At 37.4% G+C, this 24599-nt stretch overlaps 1 protein-coding gene, 1 long non-coding RNA gene and 2 pseudogenes across 2 annotated transcripts; all 4 read right to left on the reverse strand.

Moving 5' to 3' along the window:
* Window positions 1-1418: 1418 nt before the first annotated feature.
* Window positions 1419-3710, reverse strand: LOC125601545. Its single transcript, XR_007334312.1, has 2 exons — window positions 2493-3710; window positions 1419-1827 (listed from the first exon to the last, which is right to left on the reverse strand). It is a non-coding gene; the product is annotated as an uncharacterized LOC125601545 (long non-coding RNA).
* A 3262-nt stretch (window positions 3711-6972) lies between these two features.
* LOC125575519 lies at window positions 6973-11993 on the reverse strand (annotated as a pseudogene).
* A 4327-nt stretch (window positions 11994-16320) lies between these two features.
* Window positions 16321-20765, reverse strand: LOC125601547 (annotated as a pseudogene).
* A 1092-nt stretch (window positions 20766-21857) lies between these two features.
* LOC125601546 lies at window positions 21858-24045 on the reverse strand. The gene is made up of 2 exons (XM_048773664.1): window positions 23847-24045; window positions 21858-23480 (listed from the first exon to the last, which is right to left on the reverse strand). The coding sequence occupies exon 2, from the start codon at window positions 23475-23477 to the stop codon at window positions 21990-21992; it is 1488 nt and encodes a 495-aa protein (XP_048629621.1). The 5' UTR covers window positions 23478-23480; window positions 23847-24045; the 3' UTR covers window positions 21858-21989.
* Between the last annotated feature and the right edge of the window lie 554 nt (window positions 24046-24599).

Genomic DNA, 24599 nt, shown 5'->3' on the forward strand with positions numbered 1-24599 from the left:
GCTTTTGCATCTGAAGGATGTCTGATCTCACCATCTGTTGAGTGCTCCGCATGCCATCTCGTTGGTTGCGCTGTGCGTTCAGACATATACAACCTCTACAACCTTTCCGTCAAAGGCAAATACCACATCCTTTTATATGGCACTGGAACTCTTCCACTCGTATCTTTATAACGAGGCTTCCCACAAAATTTGCATGTAACCCGCTGTTCATCCGCCCTCCAATAAATCATGCAGTTGTCGCTGCATACATCTATTACCTGATACGATAAACCAAGACCAGCTACGAGTTTCTGAACCTCGTAGTATGAACCAGGAGCTACATTATCCTCGGTTAGAATACCTTTTACAAAATCAGCAATCGCATCCACACAGTCTTCAGCCAAATTATAATCTGTTTTAATGCCCATCAATCTTGTAGCAGATGATAAAGCTGAATGACCATCTCTGCAACCTTCGTACAATGGTTGCTTTCCAGCATCCAACATATCATAAAATCTCCTAGCTTGTGCATTGGGTAAATCTTCTCCTCTAAAATGATCATTTACCATCTGCTCAGTACCTACACCATAATATACATCCGTTCTAATTGGTTCTTCTAATCTAACCGCTGGCTGAGGTTCTCTAGTACTACCATGTTCATAATCAGTTTCCCCATGATGATACCAAATTTTGTAACTTCGTGTAAACCCACTGAAATATAGATGAGTCCAAATATCCCACTCTTTAATAACCTTTCTATTTTTACAATTAGAGCAAGGACATCTTAACATACTTGTTTTTGCTTCCGGTTGTCGGTGAACTAACCCCATGAATTCAGTTATACCTCGTTGGTATTCTTCCGTAAGCAATCTCGTGTTCGGATCCAAATGAGGTCGATCGATCCAAGAACGAAAATAATTTGAAGAAGACATGTTTTTTTATGAATCAAATTCGTGTGTAAAGAGAGTAAGAGGGAGGATGAAGATATGGAGTGAATGAAGAGGAAGAGGGGTGCTTGTATTTATAGTTGAAATCCTGCCGACAGACCGAAGAAATTCCGACGCCAACGGCTAGTTCGTCGAAATTTCCTCGGATTTTTTAAAATCCCCCAACGGCTCTCTAACGGCTATAATATATCCTCGGAATTCATCGGTTTTTTCCGAGGAATACATTTTTCCTCGGTATTCCATAAGAATATTCTGACGGATTGATATTTCCTCGGAATTCCGTCGGTATATTCCGAGGAAATTCCGAGGAAACTAAATTTTGTGTTTCCTCGGAATATCCTCGGAAATTCCTCGGGATATTCCGAGGATTTCATTTTCCGTCGGAATGTCCATCAGAATACCGTTGTTTTCTTGTAGTGTTCGTAGACAAAATCACTTTATTTTCTCATCTAATACTTTTGTAATGCTGGAAAAGTTTTCGTGAAACAAACATAAAGAACCAATCAAGTAAAATAAATGATTGTTATTGACATACATAACGGTGTTTCAAAACATTTATAACCAAAAAAAGTTAAGAGTGCAAACTGTGGAGTTTCACAACTCTCTCTAACTAAACACTTAGAAATACTACTAGAAAAGCATTATACTAGACATCAGATTATATCTAGTTCGATAGGATTGAAAACCATTGCTTAAAATCCATCTATGGTCTCACTCTCTTTTGAGCATGTCTCCTTCTCTATGATATGCACTGTTTTGACTATGCTGGTTCCTACTTTGTTCCACCCAAATGTCTGCAGAAGCATCCACATTTTGCACGGTTTTAGTATTCGTTCCAACTGTCGTAGATTGTTGTAGAGAAGGTATATTAGGATATATCAAATCTTTAAGACATTGGCTCCTACAACGTTTGTAAAAAGACATAAAGTTAAGTAAATGGCTTAATATGACATGATGGTAACAGGTTATACGAAGTTTAACCTTAAAATTTAGAAATATCATTTGTAAATTCTGCTAGACAAACTGACTAACATGTAAATAATTGTGATTATTATAGTACATATTGGTGTGTAACCGGCTAAAATTTTATGTGTCTTTTTAAACATATTATTAGCTTCACCAAAATGAAATATAAATATTAGAAAATGTTATTATCAGGATAAAACATTCACAACTCAGCTAAGAATAATCTTAGCTTTAAAAAGAATGATTAGACGGCTAACTAAACACATAACAAGAAAGTCATTCCCTGAAACAAAAGCAAATAAAATTGAAGCACAAGATATCAAGAAACTCTTGTGGAATCTGCCCAAAATACTAACTTTTGCACAATTAATATTTTGATTTAGGTTGCAGGTTTACAGCTTGAACATAGCAAAGGGGTAAATATACAACTAAATTTCCCCAAAAAAATGACGCATAAAGCTAAACTATTTTCCTAGAATTAAGTCAAGAGACAAAACCACAAAGAAGCCAAATCAGAAACAAGTAAATCACATCACAAAGAAACCCAAATCACAAAGATGCATTTAAAAAAAAAAAGAGAGATAAAGAAATCTAGATAACCTGGAAAGTCCCAAAGCTTATGCTTGTAGATATCAAGTAATAGCTCACGAGTTCTTCATCAGTCGGATGAAATCGAAACCCAGGAGCAAGCCAAGCCACCGTCAGAGTAGTTGCCGGCAAAGTCGCAGAAAGCAGTGAGGAATCAACGGCCATAGATTCGCGATCCAATAAAGCAAAGTTTATACTTATCTCTAGGGTATGGTGGAGGTTGCGAATTATTGTTCTCAATTTTCTCACGAGCTCGCCGGCAGATTTTAGGGGTTTCTGTTTAAGAATGATTTTCTCGAGACAGAAAAATAGAGAGAGAATCGTATGAAGAGAGATATGGTTTTGAAATTTGAAAAATATAGTTTGAAACCCAGCGATTAATTGAAAACCAATCTGACATTAAAGGATTTGGATGAAGATGTCAGAAAATAGGATCTTTGCGTATCTAGACATAAGATTTTGCCTACTCAAAACACATAATTCATGGAGGTTGGCGTGTAGGGGTATCAGTGTCATATTTGCACAGTGTTCAAACAGTTGAAATTGCTATTGTTCTAATTAGAGGAAAATGCGTCGGTAGGAGTCCAAATTTTCCTATTAAGAAACTACCCCTGCCTTGTTTTATGTCCTGTACAAAATTAATTAATACCATTTTACCCCTATTAAGCGTGATTCTACCAAATCCTATAGAAAGATTACATGTGATACGATTTTATCTCAGGCACTAGATATAGTGAAGAGAGAGAAATGAATAAACAAAGAGAGCTAGAATGAAAAAGAGATATGGGAAAACAAACAAAAAAGAGAAGAATAAACAAAGAAGCAGATAAGAAGAAGATATTAGATGAGATATTAGATGCAGAAGTGACAGTAGACACATAAGCTATGGTAAACGCTGCAAACATCAGAGCAAGACTTCCAAGATTAGGGGGACAAGGGATGCGACCGCTCCGGGTCCAAGCTCGTGTCTCACCGTATAATACTAATTAAGGGGTCTAATTTTTTTATAATATATATTTTTATATATAAAAAATATAAATATAACAAATAAAATTGAAAAGGACCCAAATTATTTGATATGTATATAGTTTTATTTTCATTACAAAATATTACTGATTAAATTTTAAAAACATTTTAAACATTGCTTAAATATAAATTTTACAGGGTAAAAACAAATATTTTTCGCCCTAGGACCCGTAACAGTGTTGAGCCGGCCATGCACCTCCTTCACTTCCTTCCCCACCACCACCTCCGGTAACAGGAACCCTATCTAATTGCATCATGATCGCCATTACTGCACCATGTTTGTTTCTCGTCTCCTTCACATTTGCCAACCATCTCCTGAAGGTACAAATCTAGTTTTTTGATCAAAATTACATTATTCACTGATTAACATCTCCTTCAATTGCTTAATCTCTCTCCTTTAAAGACATACTCTCCTAACTAAAACATTTCAGTCATGCGAGAAAAAATTTCAGTCATGCGAGAAAATTTATTTTTTGGCTATAGCGGAAAAATGTATATGCAAGAAATTAAATAGAATTTACGGTTTGAATAATATTTTGATTTTAAAAAGTCATTTTTGTCATTAATCATTTTGGACTGAACTATATGCATCTGCATCCAGATGCACCATCAAGGCTCACCTTCATTTGGGTGACAATTTGAGATAAATTTTTAAAAATTCAGTTGGGTGATAAATCTGGATGTAGCATTATAATGCACAAAACGAACATCGATTTGCATCTTCACCCAGATGGATCACCTGGGTGAGCAAACGAACAGGGCCTTGCAGGTTTCTAAAAATGTTTCTTTTCCGGCTTGAGGGGACGAGACCACTGAGAAAGCGTAACCGTAAGCAACTATTTTGTTTAGAATTAGCAACTAATGATAATGTTTACTTGTTGTTGGTAACATATAACAATTTTTGTAGCTGTTAGTAACCATTAAACCGAAGCAATGTTATTCTTACATGTTAGAGGTTTACTTACTAACCATCACCGTTATTTGCATTGTTATCCAGATAACTCATGATAGTAGTAGTTAATAATTTTAGTAACATGTAACTGAAACTTCGTCTGCTTTGCAAGCTAGTGGTTATGGTGTACCGTAATATTCCCCCGGCGTAAGGAGATGTAGTATCTCATTGCAGACCCAGTTTTTTATTTACCAAGAATATGCAATTTCTTGCAAGAATAGCAATATTGCTTCGATGTAATGGTTATTAACACCTACACGAAATTGTTATCTGTTACCAATAACAATTAGATGTTATCGTTAGTATATTGTATATACAACAAGTTTCAAGGATACCATTCTAAGTTTGGATACTATGCGGTAATGTTAGCTTTAACTTGGTGTAGACATTTTGATCACTGCCACTATTACATATTTAGCTTCATCTCAAGCCTTATTTTTGGTAGAGATTTAGTAATCCATCACGCTTAATTACACTTGATAACACATTAACGATATCGCCTAACATATTTAACTAACTCATTATAAATAGAAATTAAGTATAATAATTTACGTTAAATAGTTACAAGAATGATTAGTTTCATTATTCATACAAAGATAAGGTCATAAGCACTAAGTTCATGCATAATGATAGACGTTAACTTAATTTGTGACACGTAATTACACTATATAACACACTAATGATTTCAAATAGCACTATTATGTACACAGTTTAACTTAATTACATCACTTACTCATTGGGCTCAAAATAGAGGATTAAACTCATCATACATGATAGGTTAACGAGATGCTTGTACATGTACATGCTAGCTAAAAGATGTTTGCGTGTAGGCCGTAATAAATTTTAGACCTCAGGTTTAAAATGTATAGCCAGTAATTTTAAATTTGCTTGTTATCATGTAGAGTTACATCACTAGATAAAAGTTAACCCGTAACAATTTCGAATAGCATCTTTAACTATTTCATGACTTATTTATTGGACTCAAATTAAAAGATTAAACTCATTGTACTCTTATACTCTTAAAATTTTGTTAACTGCCCGTGCTAGCTAAAAAGACATTTGTGTATGGGTCATAATAAATTTTTGGCCTCATGACATTATGTTATCATATAGAGTTACTTTGCTACATGAAATGAGTAACTCCTTTGTTCCTTTGTTAGTACTATTATGTAAACAGTTCCCCTCGAATATGATAGTGTTAACAGTATTATATACACCTCAAGGAACCATGTTATCAGTTACATCCCGCCATACAATGTAACAAACATATATTCTTGTAGATATTGACAGCTTGTTGCGAGATTTTTTTCTGCTGAGTAGCGCGAAATCCAACACAAATATGTGGAGGAGAAGAATCTATGCACAGAGCTAGAAAAAAATAGTAACCTACGACAGTACAAGCAATCTTTTGGAGAATCTAAAAATGATCAAAGAGAAAACATACGTGTAGCTAAATGAATGGCAAAATCGGCAAGACAACAAAATTATCTACAGAGCTTTTAGTTTTAGAGCGCGTGGGATATTTTGCCAATATTTCACTCCATTTGGTATTTTCAACCGGTTGACTCTATTATTATTCCCTTTATATATCTACTTTTAAATTTTACGTATGCCACCTGTGTATTTACTATTTAGGCTGCCACCGCATTTATCTTAATACCTTGGGGATTAAATGATTTAAACACTTTTCAGTTGATTTGAACAACCAAAAAAACACTTTTCAGTTGATAGGCCTAACACCATGTACGTTTTGTGAAGGTTACTGCCCGTCAACGTTTGCTGTAACTATGTTTCGAGCTGAAGCTATAGAATCGAATTCATGAAGCAACAGAACGTGCGAGTGTGAGGTAATCGACACATCTCATAGATGGCTGTTGACTTACCCATCCATGGGGGTGTACTTTTCACTCAACATCCGTGGTTGGACTATTGTGTCCTCAAAAGGTATTCATTTAGCTTCGAGGTTTTAAGTTCATAGTTACGTGAGCTGATAAATTATATGGAGTATTGCATTTTTCTTATCAGTAGGCCTTTTTAGAGGGAGCCAAGGCTAAACATTCAATATGTGTAGGAGAGAGTTAGGACTTCTAGCCAAAGTTGACATCCATATCCACCACTGAATGAACACTCAATATGAAGGTATATGGACTTGTCCTTGTCATGTAAACCAACGTAACCAACTCGTAAACAATCCTACTGAGACTGGTTCTGGGTGAGGCAATGATGATTCTTGCTCTTCTTTGTTCATCCATCACTGAGATGACCTCGAGAAAACCTTCAGAGCTAGGGGAAGATAGTCAGCAAGCTTGGTGTTTTCAATAGGGAGTCCGATACAACCACCTGGCGCAAAGATTTGTCGAAATGCAGATTGGCAAAAAAAGTTATGAAGAGATTTAGTTCTAGATGGAAAGCCCAGCTAGTATATGAGCTTGATCCCATTAGCTCTCAATAGCTGTTTTTTTTTTCAGTGGTCACAACGAGTTCCAGAACCAAACCGCTGTGGTCGCTTCACTATGACACCAAGTTGTTTTATTTTATCAACATAATCAGGAACAACAAGAACTTTCAGATCCAGAAATCTCTCCTTTACCAAACCTACAATCATGCATCTTCATATGCTTATGAACTATAACTTGAGACAGGAATTGTTCTTATAAACGCAACTTTGCTATTACTGTTCAAGTGTCCCTAGTGTGTTTAGATTGAGCTTCTCTTCTTGGAAAATTAATCTGCACAGAATCACAAAATATATAACAACATGACAGTTCCCTTATATCTCTACAGAAGGCTGAACCTCATTCGTTTCTTGCTCCTTGTCTCTGCATCATCATCACGTCTAGATTTGTCCCCTTCTTGAGTTTTATCTACATCATCCTTTATATCCTCCTCAACCCCATCATTATCACCATCGCCAGCTTTATCATCCTCATCCTCATCACGTTCAGATTCTTCTTCGTCCTCCAAAAGCTGTACACCACAAGCTTTCACTTTCCATTTCTTATAAAAGACTTTGAAATGAAACACAAGCTCGCTGAAAGTAGCTTCTTCAGCTTCAGGGAAATCCTGGTCTAGACAGAAAGAATCTTCAAATGTATACAGACGTTCCTCCCATCCACATATATAAGGCATGTCGCGCTGGTTTGATCCATATTGGACAGTGAGACCATTTTGTTTACCCCTAAACCTACAAGACACACGCATGGATAACTTCTTCTCCTCTCCATGGTCATCAAAGTCATCAAATAAATAATTAAGGCGCCAAGATACAATGTCTTCATCATCCACGAGATTAATATTTCCTCTTGACAGCAAGATGCAAGCTTTGAATCTAAGGGATGGAGGAAGAGGTCCTGGAGTCTGATTGATCTTTAGGAAACCTGAAGTAGCTTGGTAAGTGAAGTGTGCAGGCACTTCTACACCAGGTACGAGCATAAATTCATCATCATCACTTTCAACTTCGTCACCATCATCATGATCACTTTCAACTTTGTTCCCATCATCATCATCATCATCATCATCATCATCATCATCATCATCATTGGCTGCATTTATGTCAATAATAGGATCAGGGAACAAAAGTCGTACACCGCAGCCTTTCACCTTCCAGATGTTACCATGGACTAGGAACTCAAACAGAAGCTTGCTCAAGGTGGCTTCTCCAGCTTCAGGGCAATCTTGGTTTAGATTAAAAGAATCTTCAAATATATACAGATGATCTTCCACTTCTTCAAATCTAAACGGCATATGGTGCTCATTTGATCCATATTGGATAGTGAGGCCATTCTGTTTACCAATAACGTTACAAGACACACCATCCTTGTGCATAATGAAACCCTCATCGCATATTGACAGCAAGATGCAAGCTTTGAATCTCAAGGATGAAGGAAGAGGTCTTGGAGTCAGATTGATTGTCAGGGAACCTGAGTCAGCTTGGTGAGGGAAGTGTCCGGGCACTTCTTCACCCGGTAATAACACATATTTGCAGTCTGATGTGTGGATGAGCCTTCTCGCGTTTCGACTCAGGCCATAACAGCCAGCAAAGTTTATGCAAATATTTGGATTATGAAAAGAAGAATCTATTCTCTCTAAGCATACACAGTCTTCTGCATCTAGAGACAGAAGGGAGTCTGGAAGCGGTGGAAGTGCTTCGAGCAATCTGAATCCTTTGACGTCAAGCTTAATGAGCCCCGAGAGACGTGTGATGCAATCTGGAATAGTGTTGAGACCATAACTCCGTAAACATAATGATAGCGCCTTTGCGGGTAGACATCTCGATAAAATGTAGTTAACCTCCAAGTCTGATGCTAATATCAAATCTGGCCACCTGTTAGGGCCCCGCTCGATTACTGCTTCAAATAAGTCAGGAAAATCTTCAAATTCATCGTCACCCCAATTATGATGCTCACTTTCGCCACTCTTACGCAGACCAAGAAACTCGAGATTCTCCAACTTGGAAATATTTGGAGATATCTTTTTCAGCTCCTCGCATCCATACATAACTAGTATGCACAGATGAGACAGATTCTCAATCCATGGAGGAATTTCCTCTATACTTGTCTTGCACAACAACAAGACTTCAATGCTGGCAGGAACATTTGGGAACTCCTTGAGGTTTCTACACCCAGACATATCCAATTTATTAATATGAGCCAAATAAGATTTGATTGATAATGGCACTTCCCGTATCGCAGTCCCTCTCAGATCGAGTCTTTTCAAACTCGAGCAACCACTGAGTATTTCTAGATTCAAGCAACCAGTGAGTTCTTTCAAACCCGTGCTCTCAGAGAGGTTCAGTTCCTCGAGATTGATTAAACTACCCATAGAAGAGGGGAGCTCCTTCAAAAGACAGCAACCGCTAAGTATGCACCTTTTAAGCTTAGTGGCATAGCCAATAGTGCTTGTGAGCTCTAACAAACCTTTGCACTCGTGGAGATTTAGTTCCTCGAGACTAGTTGCATTTGAGAGATCTGGAATCTCTTTCAACCACCGAGACCAACTCAAAACCATCCGCTTGAGGCGCTGGAGAGGCTATACAAAAGAAAAAGAGGTAAGCTTTAGAGAAATGACTAATCGTGCTTTACATGCAATACAATACAAAAAAAAAAGGTGCCGACTTTTTTTACCTTGATTCCATCCCAAAGCTTCTCAAGTTTGCTTTCTGTCATGATAAGTTCGACAAGAAACTTGCAAGAGAACTTGGAAGGCAAAAAAGTCAATGGATAGTTATGCCACTCTAGAAGTCTGAGTTTGTCGGGAAGACAGCTGAGGCCTTCTTCGGGTATGCGCACGTTATCAGAGTAGACACTTAGAACTGTAGATTCTTCATCCCTTGGAAGGCACTTTTACTTATTTGGATATCCACCTCTCCCCATTCTTCTAACTTAATGCCCAGAATTTTTCTAGTACCCTAGAATAGATTATTCAAAAAAAAGTTATTTAGATATCCACCTCTCCCCATTCTTTTACTTATTTGGATATCCACCTCTCCCCATTCTGTCAGCTTAAGAAAACCAAGGAGACAGAAGACTAGAGAGAAACTTACAGTATCTTCATCTTCAAGTAATTCAGAAATATCCTTCGTATCCATCAAGAACTGTCGCTTTCCAATTTCCTTCGTCTTTTTCTTGACAATATCTCTCCCCATTTGTTGCAGTAATTTGTGCATCCTTACGTATCCGTTTTCTGTGGATATGAGACTTTTCTGCTCTAAGTTCTGAAGCCCATGGTCGACATCCAAATCACAATCTTCAAGAAAACGTTTAACGCGATCAACCGTGAAACCAACAAAGAGACATGCAATATACAGAAAAAGAGCTCTGTCTTTATCATCACTTAAGCCGTTGTAGCCAAATATTAGAATTGATTCAATTCCTTTGTCAAGGCTAGACTTGAGCCTTGGTACTGCACTTATCCACTCGTCCCTGGATTTTCCTCGTAGAGACGATCCTAACACTCTCAGGGCCAGAGGGAGACGACCAGCAAGTCCAGTAATTCCCCAAGCAAACTCATAAAAATCAACGTATTGAGTTTTCTGATAAGCCGACTGAAATTTACAATAATCGGAGTCACCGAGAGAAGTCATCTCATTACTTCCACTGACATACTCAATAAAAGCTCTGAACTGAAAATCAAAAAGAATCGGGTATGCAAATCTCTGATAATGCTAGGACCATAATCTATAGACTTTTGACCGAAAGCATATTGGCAGAAGATCTGAAAGGCCTCAACTTCGTCTGGAAGTTTAATATCGTAAATACATTTGATGCCTTGTGCCTTGAGAAGGTTTCTATCTTCGGTTGTAATGATAATAACACTACCGGGACCAAACCAATCAGCCTTTTTTGCCATTGCCTCTAGTTTCAACAAGCAGTCCATTTCATCAAGAACAATCAACACCTTTTTGTCTCTCAGCCTTTGTTCAGCCACTCCCAAGTGACCAACCTTACTATCCTTTTGGTTGAAAAGCCGAGACAGTAACTCTTTCTGACAATCCAACTGATACTTATGATGGGAGCCACCGAGAGAAGGCATCTCTTTACTTCCCTTGATATCCTCAATAAACGTGCTGAACTCAAAGTCACGAGAGAACCGGTCGTACAAAGCTCTGGCAGTGCTCGTCTTACCAATCCCAGTAGGACCCACGATCCCTAGGAACTTAACTTTAGCATCTGAATGTTTGCTCAACAACGACATTATCTCCTTGATACGAGCTTCCATGCCAACAAAGTCATCAAAATCTTTTGATGGTGTAAAACCCAACTCATCCATAAGATCTAAAGCAATTTTGTTGATCAAATCAGCTTCACTGTGCCTAACAAAAAAAAAACAGACATCATCAGAAGTAGGTACAGATAATAAGTCTAGTGAGAGTACAAGTGGACGAACCATCTGCTAGAGTCGTAACCAGCTATATTGGCTACATCCACCAAAGCTCGTCTCCATTCCTTCTTCATCTTTTCTTCTTTTCCCACACAGGTTCTGTCAAATCCCTTTCCGAAATCTCCCGTCTGCTTCCTCACATCAGATGGATCCACTCCGTAGAAAATGGTTATCACTTTTTTTTGTTGATCCTTTTCTCTCCACTCCATGATCTCCACCAACTCATCCAAACACCATCTCGAAGAAGCGTAGTTACGGGAGAGCAAGACAGTGGCAATCCTTGATTCTCTGATCGCTTTTACGAGCTCGGGACCGATAGGTTTGCCTCGATCGATCCCGTCATCGATGAAAGTTTGATTCCTTTGCTTTCGAGCTCTTTCAGAAGGTGACTAAGAAAGCCTTTGCGCACGTCTCCTCCACAGAAGCTCGGGAAGACATCATGCGTCCACGTGAGAGAAGAAGAAGAAGAAGCAGCCATGAATTAGAGATTATTAAGTTTGACAGACCCTAAAGCTTTGATAAATTAGAGATTAGATGCACTTAATTGGATTTTGGAGGGCAGAGGGTTTCCGGTAAATCGTGGAAGTGTTCGTCTACAAATCGTTTCCGGCGAGACTCCCGCTAAGTTCACTTTAGCTTCACTGACGGACGGGGAAGATTGTGCCGTACTCTTTCTATGCTTGGAATCTGGGCTTGGCCCATTACTTGATATCTGCAGGCCCGATTGATTTTGCCACCAAAAGTCCTTGTCCATAAGATTGATTCAGACCACTTTAGTTTGGTCGTGATATGGTTGGCTAGTATATTAAAGATTTCTGGTGGGTTCACTGGGATTTTTATTTTGTGTTCATTTTCAGATATTACTTTTTTATGAAATTTTTACGTTAATCTTTAGGTACACCTCCAATCCATAATCTTCAATGTTTACAAGGGTTTCTTATGTTTTTCATTCTCTTGCAATCAAAAACTGGATCAGTATATATGTATCAAAAACATCTATTTTTTTATGTATCAAAAAGACCTTATTTTGGTTGTTCCTTCATACCCTTTATCTCTCTTCAACAAGTACCGAGTCCTTGAGCAACTTTAAAATCGTTTCAGCTCTTGTCGCTACACAACCTGTTCCTTGCCTTGCGAGCTTGGTAAATGTCTCGTATTTATTCTCATCTTCCTCTACCAGGCTTAATTGGTAGAGCTTTACCATTATATTCTACATTATCCAATCAACGATTATTAGAAAAATATTTACTAAATGTTTTCCAAATGCTTTCTCGCAAATGCTCTCATACGGATGTGGCAACCCAGTTGGTTTAAGCGCAGGCGTTGGTGTTGTTGCGCTCCTGGGTTCGATCCACCGTGGGAGGAGTGTCCAGGGCCTTAACCGGTACAGACGCAGGCTGGCTCCGGGCCTAGGGGGAGGGAGTAGAGCCGAAGGCCCGAACCCACCACCTGGTTAAAAAAAAAAAAAAAAAAAAAAAAAAAAAAGAAAATCATTTACATTTATAATTTATAAAATTAAAGAAAATATATAATTAATTCATTTATTTTATTTATTAATATCATAAAATTATCTTTATACCCATAAAATAAACTTTTGATTTCTAAAATTAATTTACAAAAAAAATATTTTTAAAAATAATAATATTTCACATTTAAAATAAATTAAATTATATAAATTATATTATATTTTAAATGTGAAATACTTATTTTAAAAATAGATATTTCAATTATAAAATTTATTTTAAAATAATATTGTTCGATATAGAGATAATTTTTAAATTATTAAATAAAATAAATTAATTATATATCTTTTTAGTTTTATATGTTAATATATATATATATATATATATATATATATATATATATATATTAGAAATATATTCATTAAAAATAAATATATTATATATTATATTCTAATTTTTATATCTATCTTATTAAAATAGGAATACAAATAAAAAATAACCCTAAGATTTACTATTTATTAACTAGTAATTCTTGGGTTTACCCCCTATGGTGAACCTCTAGGTTCACCAACCAATATGATTGCATTGTTTCAAATTCGATATCTTTTATAAAAGAAAATAAAATATTGTAAGTTATATTATGTTTTTAAAATAAAAAAGTAAAAAAAAATAGTAGTTACAGGAAAAAAAATAATTTAAAAATAATATTTTTAACGTCGTCAGCAATACACTAAACCCTAAATCTTAATCCCTAAATCCTAATCCCTAAACCCTAAATTCGAAATCCTAAACCCTTGGGTAAACCCTAAAACCTTGGATAAATCATAAACTCTAAATCAAAAACACTAAACACTAAAACCCTAAATCCTAAACCCTAAACCCTTGAGTGTTTTAGTGTTTAGTGTTTTTGATTTAGAGTTTAGGATTTATCCAAGAGTTTAGGATTTATCCAAGGGTTTAGGACTTACCCAAAAGTTTAGGTTTTAGTATTTAAGGTTTAGTTTTTTCCTGACGAGCGGTAAAATATTTTTTTTGTAATTACTACTATTTATTTATTTTTATTCTTTTATCTTTTTATTTTAAAAGCATAATATAACTTGACAATATTGTTTTTCATTTTATAAAAATATCGATTTTGAAATAACACAATCCTATTGGTTGGTGAACCTAGAGGTTCATCCTAGGAGATGTGAACCCAAGAATAAGTCTTTATTAACAATGGCATGCCACTGAAGTTATTAATAACTTACCTTTGACGATTCTTTGTTTTTTTCTCTTTAATTAATGAATTTCCAAAAGAAAATTCTAATAAAAAAATTATGGCAACAATAACTAATAAACCTATCTTTTTTTTTGTCTTTTCTTATTTAGTATATATATGTGTGTCTGAAAATAATTAATTCCATATATACATTTCGTAATTAAATACATACATTGTATGGTAATTATTTTACTAATTCCATATATACACAATAACTGATTCCATATTAATCAAGCTACTTTTTCCTATATAATTATATTTTTATTTTTTATAAGTAATAAGTAAAACAAAAGTCACATTAACAGAATCATTTACATAATATATAGATTAATATATAAATATATTATGTTATATATATTTTCATATAAATAATAGTCCAATGTAAATTTAGTATAATAAATGTTGAAAAGTATAAAATATATATCACCATATATATTAAATGATATATACAAAAAATTTATTATAAATTATCATTAAATTTTGATCCATAAAAAAAATTTACTTTTGTGTGGATATACTGGTCATATTCTAAAATATCGATGATACAATTGATGGTTTACAAGATAAAAAAATACTCAATATAAACTATAAAATTGTTTTGTTTAGAAATATCATATGAAACAATTGTTTAAAAATTACTTAATATTTATTTATAAAAAAAAAAAAAACATCCGCGCAGGTGAGCGGATCAAACTCTAGTTAATTTTATATAGCATACTCATACTGCTTTACCAAACATCATATTGAACAGTTTAGCAAAAACATATAGCTTCTGCAGCATACTGTTTCTATAACATAGTGCTACTGCTTTATCATATGCTCTGCCAATCAAGGTCTTACACTCTACTACTTTCTCTGTCTGGGTCACTCTTCTTGAGCTAGATGAATTTCTAACCTGGAACCAATTGGTGATAAGAGGAATGACTTATCTATCTTATATATTGCTTAGGATTCCTTCCAACTATCGATGTAGGATACTTTGTGTCTAATACGTCCATTCGAAATGATGGCTCTTCAAGAGCCGATCTCAGAATGTTCGAGCAAAGATCGATGTTTCAACTTTGGACCAGACCGATGGGGATCTGGTCGGACTATATGGAACGGACTCTGATACTATGTTAAGCTAGGTGAGCTTCCAACCTAAAAGTGATAAGAGGAATAGTCTATCTATCTTATATATTGCTTATGATATATTGCTTATGATCTCTTCCCACTACCGATGTGGGATACTTTGTGACTGATACTTCTCAAGCAGCACATGCGAAGAGCGACCTCACAAGTCTGAGAAAAAAAAACAGAAACAAACACATGTATCTACACATTCCATACGCATAAGAACATACACAACCATTGAGATTCTTGCATAGTTAAACCAAAACTGTGTTTCTTTACGTCTGTGGTTGGATTATTGCATACTTGCGTGACTGATTAATTACATGAAGTGGGATTATTGCTTTTGTTCGTATCTGTAGGCCTTTTTGGAAGGAGGCAAGGCTAAACATTACTTGACCCTCAACATAAGTAGGAGAGATCTATTGGTTAGGACTTCTAGCCAAAGTTGACATGTAAAGCCTTGTAACCGACTCATCATATACATTCCTAGTATCCCCACTGAGACTGGTTCTTAGTCGAGGCAATGCTGATTTTTGCTCTTCTTTGTTCATCCTTCACAGAGATGACCTCAGTCGGAAAAAAAACTTCAGAGCTAGGGTAAGATAGCCAGCAAGCTTAGTGTTTTCAGTAGAGAGCCTGATTAATCCATCTGGCGCAAAGATTTTTCCAAATGCGGATTGGCAAAAAAAAAAAAAAAAAAAAAACAAATCTCTTAGATATAACTTTTAAAGTTTTTGTGACAAAATATATCTCAAAAACTAAAATGACCAAAATATGATTTTTTAATTTTGAAAATTTTAATTTTTTTTATTTTATAAAATTTGAAATTCTAAACCCCGAATTCTAAATCCTAAACCCTAAACCTACCCTAAACCATATCCCTTAACTTTAAACCCTAATATCTAGATTAATTAATTCTAGGGATATAAGTTTATATTTACTTCTTTTGAAAAAACATTTAAATCTATTTTGTTTATTTTTATTTTTAAGGTCTATATTCGTAAAAAAAAAAAAAATGAAGAGATTCATTTGTAGATGTAAAACCCAACCCGTATATAATCTTTGATTCCACTAGCTCTCGATATCTGATTGTTTTCAGTGGTCACAATGAGCTTCCAGAACCAAACCACTGTAATCGCTTCACTATGACACCAAGTTGTTTTATTTTATCAACATAATCAGGAACAACAAGAACTTTCAATCCAGAAATCTTTCCTTTACAAAACCTACAATCATTCATCTTCATATGTTTATGAAAAGTAAATAACAGCATGACAATCTCATATACCTACAGAAGGGCTGAACCTCATTCGTTTCTTGCTTCTTGTCTCTGCGTCATCATCATGTCTAGATTCTTCTCCTTCTTGAGTTTTATCTGCATCATCCTTTATATCACTTTCAACTTCGTTCCCATCATCATCAACAACATTATCAACTGCATTTTCGTCAATCCTAGAACCAGGGAACAAAAGTTGTACACCGCAGCCTTTCACCGTCCAGATGTTGCCATGGACTAGGAACTCAAACACAAGCTCGCTCAAAGTGGCTTCTCCGGCTTCAGGGCAATCCTCTTTTAGACAGAAAGAATCTTCAAATATATACAGATGATCTTCAAATCTGATAACTCGCCATGGCAGATGGTGCTAGTTTGATCCATATTGGACAGTGAGGCCATTCTGTTTACCCATGATACGACAAACAACACCACCCATCAGTAGAGTGTCATCTTCGAAACTATCGAATGTTGACAGCAAGACACAAGCTTTGAATTTCAAGGATGAAGGAAGAGGTCTTGGTGTCATATTGATCGTTAGGGAACCTGAAGCCAGCTTGGTGAGGGAAGTGTCCAGGCAATTCTTCACCCGGTAGGAGCGCATATTTGCAGTCTGATGTGTGGATGAGCTCTTTAGCGTTTTGATTCAGGCTGAGGCAGCCGGCAAAGTTTAGGCAAATATTGGAATTTTGAAAAGAAGATTTTATTCTCTTCAATTCTACACAGTCTTCTGCATCTACATAGAAGGGAATCTGGAAGGGGTGGAAGTGCTTCGAGCACTCTGAATCCTTTGACGTCAAGCTTAATGAGTCCCGAGAGGCTTCTGATGCAATCTGGAATAGCGTAGATACCGTAACTCCTTAAACATAATGATAGCGCCTTCGCGGGTAGACATCTCGATAAAATGTAGTCAACCTCTAAGTCTGATAGTAATGTCCAACCGCGCTTCAAGTGAGGGTCCCCCCACTTGAATACTGCTTCAAATATGTCAGGATGATCTTCATTTACACCCACATCATCATCCTCACTTTCGCCACTGTTACGTAGACCAAGAAACTCAAGATTCTCTAACTTAGAAACGTTCCGAGATATCTTTCTCAGCTTCTCGCATCCATACATGATTAGTTTGCGCAGACGAGACAGATTCTCAATCCATGGAGGAATTTCCTCGATACTTGTCTTGCACAACACCAACTCTACAATGCTGTCAGGAACATTTGGGAACTCCTTGAGGTTTCTACGCCCAGACATATCCAATTTATTAAGACAAGACCAATTAAATCTGATTGGTGACGGCACTTCCCATATTCCAGTCCAGCTCAGATTGAGTGTTTTCAAACTCGAGCAACCACTGAGTTTTTCCAGACTCGAGAAACCACTGAGTTCTTTCAAACCCGTGCTCTGTATGAGATCCAATTCCTCGAGATTGATTAATCTACCCATAGAAGAGGGGAGCTTCTTCAAAAGAACGCAGCCGCTAAGTATGCACCTTTTAAGCTTAGTGGCATTGCCAATAGTGCTTGTGAGCTTTAACAAGCTTTCGCACTCGTCGAGATCTAGTTCCTCGAGATTGATTAACCTACCCATAGAAGAGGGGAGCTTCTTCAAAAGAAAGCAACGGCTAAGTATGCACCTTTTAAGCTTAGTGGCATTGCCAATCGTGCTTGGGAGCTCTAACAAACCTTGGCAATCATCGAGATCTAGTTCCTCGAGACTCGTCGCATCTGAGAGATCCGGAATCTCTTTCAGACACCGAGACCCCCTCAAAACCATCCGCTTGAGACGTAGGAGAGGCTATACAAAAAAAAAGAGAGATAAGCTTTAGAGAAAAGACTAATCGTGCTTTACACGCAATACAGTATAAAAAAAGTGCAGACTATTTTTACTTTGATTCCATCCCAAAGCTTCTTAAGTTTGCTGTCTGTCATGATCAGTTCGACAAGAAACTTGCCAGAAAACTTGCAAGGCAAAAAAGTCAATGGATAGTTATGCCACTCTAGAAATCTGAGTTTGTTGGGAAGACAGCTGAGGTCTTTGGGTATGCGCACGTTCCTAGAGTCGATTACTAGAAACTGGAGATTCTTCATCCCTTTGAAGGCACTTTTACTTATTCTGAGATCCTTCTCTATCCATGACATGAACAGTTTTAGCTTTAAGCCTATAACTTTGTTTCCAGTAGTACCCTACAATAGATTATTCAAAATTTCAGCTTGTGAAAACCAAGGAAACAGAGGACTTAAGATTTAAACAAAGAAAACTTACAGTATCTTCATCTTCAAGTAAATCAGAAATATCCTTTGTATCCGTCAAGAACTGTCGCTTTCCAATCTCCTCCGTCATTTTCTTCACAATATCTCTACCCATTTGTTGCAGTAATCTATGCATCTCTAAATATCCGTATTCAATGGATATGAGACTTTTCTGCTCTAAGTTATGAAGCCCATGGTCCACATCCAAATCACAATCTTCAAGACAACGTTTAACGCTATCAACCTCAAAACCAAAAAGAAACATGCAATATACAGAAAAAGAGTTTTATCTTTATCATCATTTAAGCTGTTGTAGCCAAAACATTAGAATTGATTCAATTCCTTTGTCAAGGCTAGACTTGAGCCTTGGTATCGCATTTTTCCACTCGTCCCTGGATACGATCCCAAGACTTTCAGACCTAGAGGAAGACGACCAGCAAGTTCAGTAACTTCCCAAGCAAGCCCATAAAAACCAGCATCCGGAGTTTTTTTGACGAAAAGCATATTGGCAGAAGATCTCAAATGCCTCAACTATACCTGGAAGTTTCATATCGTAAATACATTTGATCATTTGTTGTTTGATGTCTCGAGTTTTAACCCGATTATCTAACTGCAAGTGCACAGTAAAGTACGCAGTAGTAATACGGGATCGAATCCACAGGGACCGATGATCACACGTAGAGTTGCAGACAAGTTAATAGCTACAGCGAATCAAAATATATTTTTGATGGTTTTTATTTAATTTTCTCTAGTGTCACAAAGCATAAACAAGCATGTAAAAAGATGATTTAAACGATTTGAAAACTATTTTAAAACAAACGTTGGGCATTGGGAATTCTCAGGGATTTCTTTTTAATCAAGATACAATTAATGGAAGACACAGGGATATATTAAGAACCGTCTAGAACTCAAACACGATATTAGAATTAACCTACTTCCGTAGCGCTAATTCTCTATGTTATAGAAATCTCCACACTAACTTCCGCTGAGTTTCAATTTCTAAACAAGCATTAAGAACAGGTTCAATATGTTCACAAAGCGCAATAACATCAACTTCCGAGGGTTAAGGACACTTTGCTCATCTAAAGTATTTTCGGAAGTTCAAACAATCACTTTCGGTGCATCAAACAATCTGAAATCATGAACTAAGTGATCAATTCAGTTCAAGCAGTAAGAAATCCATTAGATGAAGAACCAAAACGTAATCCCTTAGTCTACACACGTTTTATGGATCAAAACATCAAGAAATCCCCTATGAGAACCCCTAAACCCAACTAGATGACTACTCACACATAACTAAGCAAGAACAAAACGATTTTGATGAAGAAAACATGATAAGATTGTATTAAAACAGAGTAAAGGTTCAGAAGATCTTCTCCAAATGGTTTTGAGATGAACTCCTTTACAAATCTTCACAAATCACACCAAAACAAGTACAAAACACTCAAATCTTCTCTCTAGAACTTGTAAATCTCCTCCTTGGTCGCCCCTGGTCTTTTCTGAGTCTCAAAGGTCGAGTTCTTCTCTGAATTATTGAGGGGAGTGGGTAAAAAGGAGTGAAAAGCTCGTTTGTGCGTGTGGAGCCCGTAGAGCCTGAGATCGGTCGATCCACATAGACCGGATCGGTCGATCTAGTGCATGAAAGCATAGGATCGGTCGATCCACATTGACCGGATCGGTCGATCCCACGTCCTGTGCGATCAATACTTCATTCGGTCCATTGTTCGGTCTATCTTGCTTCTGAATAAATCCCGAATGCGTTCTTTTCTTTCAAGCTATCTAGTAACCTGCATATTACACTTAAGAACACCAAAACGCATCAAATAGACCAAAACATTAATTAAAACCGACCATTTAATTGCTCCAAAACGAGTTTAAAACCGTTAAAAACACGGAATATCAACTCCCCCAGACTTGAATCTTTGCTTGTCCTCAAGTAAAGAGGATTAAAATTTGGGAGCTCACTAACCCTCAGTAGACCTTACCTTGTGATTTCGCTAACCACTTAAATCAGAGACTGTCAAGGCTTTCATTCCAAATCCCCACCAAGACCTCGCAAACCTTCCCATATTTCAGACCTGCAAGTCTCAGTTTCAAGTAATCAACTCTTTACATTCATTAAAAAGGGCGTGACCTTTCCACCAAAGATATCTCCATCAGGTATAACGGGCTCGGTGTATGGGAGGCTGTTTTAGTGTTTAATTAGGTGAGGCTCAAGTGTTTGTGGGTATCAGCGATAACAAAAAAAATGCAAAACATTATGCAAAATCGCTGGAGAGACCGAGTATATTGATAACCATGTTTTCGAACTGCTCAAGTCTCAAATGATCAAAACCCAACAAATCTCAAACTCTAACCCCAAATTTAAACAAAGCATCATCTCTAGTACATAAAATAAAAATAAAATGTCTAAATCAAATATACTGAATGAGATATAAACATGAACTCTCTTTTTTTTTTTTTTTTTTTTTTTGACCGATTACTTTCAAATTTTTTTTGGTAATCGATCGAATCATATCTTTTTTTTTTTTTTTTTTTTTTTTTTTTTTTTTGAAGAAAACATATACAAACCGAAATCGAATATATACACTGCGATGCAATCACACACTTACAACACCCAATTTTTCTATTTACACCTCTAGACACACAGGTCCGTGTCTAACCACCTAAATGTTCCGATCCTACCTAAGCAGTCGGATGAACCATGTCTACCCTAATCTCTCCATTGTTTTTGCACATGTATGCACATATAATCAGTGTGTAAGAATGCATGGAGATGAAATAAAAGGGTAAGGTGTAGGTGTGGTACCAAACTATTGATGAGTCTGGCCATTCAGGATTATTAAAGAGTGGTAAAATGTGGTAAAGAAAATCCTGAATGTGTATATGGTGTACCGTTTCCTGATGTTGATTCCTGGTCAAAAGAAATTAAATTCATTAATGGTCAAAAATATTTGAGTCGATTACAATTCACCGAGACTTGATAAAAGATTTAAGGAGAGGTTGCTTGGTCAAGTGGTTCCTCGGTTTGTCTGCGCTAACAGTCCTGAAAAATGGTCAATATGAAATGTAATGCACAACACACAAGGAAATAGTCTAATAATCATCACAGGGTCTGAGAAAAATACGTAGAGTTTTTTTTTTTTTTTTTTTTTTTTTTTTTAAAACACAATCAAATCCGATAAACTAAGAAAATAAAAGAAATAAAAGCAATATGGTACATAAGTAGCATCCTCCCCCAGACTTACTTCACACCGTCTCGGTGTGAAAATAATTCCAAGAGAGATTACCGATCAGGCGTTGCGGTCAGTACGCCTCTTGGAGCGCCTCTCCAAGGCTCCATCATCATCAGAGTCCTCCGCTGCCTCAGGTCCAGCAGCGGTGTCGTGAGCGCCTGAGTCGTCATCGCTATCTCCAGAAACAGCTGGCTGTGATGCGCATCCCTTCTTAATGTTGCAGATTCCCTTCCACATCTTCAGCAGTATGGAGTTGTTGGTTTGATGGCTCTTGATCGACCAAGCGTTGATCTCAGCAGCGGATGCAGTAGCGGGAGGTGCTGGTGGCAGCATATACGGAGTGAAATCCGTGGGGAAAAGACTTTCCTCATCTTCAGGTTCCTCCTCTATATCATCATGTGGTGTCTGCTGGTGTGTCGATGATGATGCGACTCCTTTCTTCTTCAGTGTCGCGGGTCTGGTGCAGAGAGATGCAGGCGGTGGTAGAAATATGATAGCACCTGGATCAGTCAGCTCGGTGATGGCGGTATCGGGTAGCTTGACAAATTGCTCTCTCCCTTGTTGGTTCTGGAACTGGTAGATATGAGGGGCGGACTTGTCGATGCTTCCTCGCCAAGGGCCGGTGAGGTAGTGGCTGCTAATGAGTGCTCTCATGTCGAAAAAGTTCTGATACATCCCCTTCTTATCCACCACTCTGTCAACAGGTGGAAGAAACACTCCACAATGCCTTAAGATCTGTGTGATAACCGCTCCAAACCCACATCTCTTCGTATCTGAAACTTTGAAGTACGCAAGCTTCTCCGCGATCACAGCTCCTATGTTTATGTCCTTCCCGCTAACATAGGTAATGTCCGCGCCTTGAGGCCATAGGTGTCCAGCCCCGATGAACAGAAGAGCTAGCTCATCTTTTGTCACTGCAGCGGGTTCCGTCTTCCCATAGATAACACTGCTGATCACTCTCACTGCATATCGCAGAACAGGGCTACGTATTCTCGCTTGCTTGGCCTCTCGAGAGATGAAGTTTCCTGAAGCGATGAATGTCCAGAAATCATTGTGTTCCGGGAAGTCAGGAACACAAGATTGACGTCCTTTCCCGAACCCAAAGACGTCGCACAGCTGAAAGATGGTCATGGAGTGGAACTGCCTGTTCACAATGAAGGAGAACATCGCCTTATCAGCAACTGGGTTGTCCTCGTCAGGATGGTAGAGGCGGGCTGATGCGAGGAACTGCCTGGTCAAGTCAGCATAGCAATCACAGTGAAGATCGAAGATGTATCCCAGGCCAATCTTCTCGAACAAGGCTTCAATATCCTCGGTTATCCCCAATGCATCTGTAGTGTCTCTGTGAGCGAAGCGCGACGGACATATTTCCACTCCCCTCATCTGCTCATAGAAATCATCATCATGTATATCCCACTGCTGGGTTATCTCTCGATTCGCAGGATGAGACCTATCCGTCTTTCGGAACTTGCCCTTTGTGCTGAGCCTAGCAGTCTGTACCGAGGAATCCCCACGCTCACTCTGCTTCTTCTGTCTCTTAGGCATTATCTGCAAAATTAATTCATCAAAACCCAAGTAAGAGACATATAGAAAAACACTCTTATATAATCATTTCTGATCAACCTCCTAAACATGTAAAAATTTAGCACACATCTCTTCTCTAAACTCAAAATAACACATCACACTCCATTCCAATTTTCGTTTTTCAATTAAACTCGAAAATTAATTTTTTTTTTTTTTTTTTTTTTTTTTTTTGGCAAAATCGCAATTCATCCTACAAATTGGCAATCTAGGTAACCCATGAGTATAATCATCACAAATAAACCATCCTAGATGCTATTCCATTTAGAATTCGGAGATTCCCCTAAATCCAACCCTAGGGCGATTTTTGATTCTAAAATTAGAGAGTCATACCTGTGTCTTGATGAAAACTGATGGTAGAAATGGATAGAGCTTGAAAAACTAATGAGTTTAGCACCAAGAATTACAAAAATCGGTTGAGATATGATGAAAATCGATTTGCATGTTCTTTAGAGGTTTGAGAGAGTTTGAGAGGAGAGGAAGATGAAATTATGAGTGTTTTGATCTGATTTTCGCGAGTGGGATGTTTTGTGGGTGTTTTCCGGTTTAAATTGAGTGAAATCAAACCGGGCAAGACTTACCTGAGATCGACCGATCCGTACTCTTAGGATCGACCGATCTTATGCACGGATCGACCGATCTGCGTATACCGGATCGACCGATCCCTTACCTGGATCGCCGTTCTGTTTCTTTCGGATCGATCTATGCCTGATCGTGATACATGCCTAAAAATCATCTAAAAACACAACCAAAAATCAATTCACACAAGAAAACATAATCACAAAAGAGAAAGAAAATCAAACCATGTGGGTTGCCTCCCAGTCAGCGCTTGTTTAAAGTCGCGAGCCTGACTATTTTGTTGTCCTTAGGCGAGATCGGGTTCCGTTAAAGGAATGTTGGTTCCTTCTTCGGGTTTTGCATCTGTGAAGTAAGGTTTTAGCCTCTGCCCATTGACGGTGAATTTCCTCCCATTGTCTTCCAAGACAACAGCTCCATAAGGTCTAACCTCTGTGATGGTGAAAGGTCCGGACCAACGAGACTTAAGCTTTCCAGGAAATAGCTTGAGTCTAGAGTTGAACAGAAGGA

This window comes from Brassica napus, unplaced genomic scaffold, assembly GCF_020379485.1.
Source record: "Brassica napus cultivar Da-Ae unplaced genomic scaffold, Da-Ae ScsIHWf_2606;HRSCAF=3355, whole genome shotgun sequence".
NCBI classification, from domain to species: Eukaryota; Viridiplantae; Streptophyta; class Magnoliopsida; order Brassicales; family Brassicaceae; genus Brassica; species Brassica napus.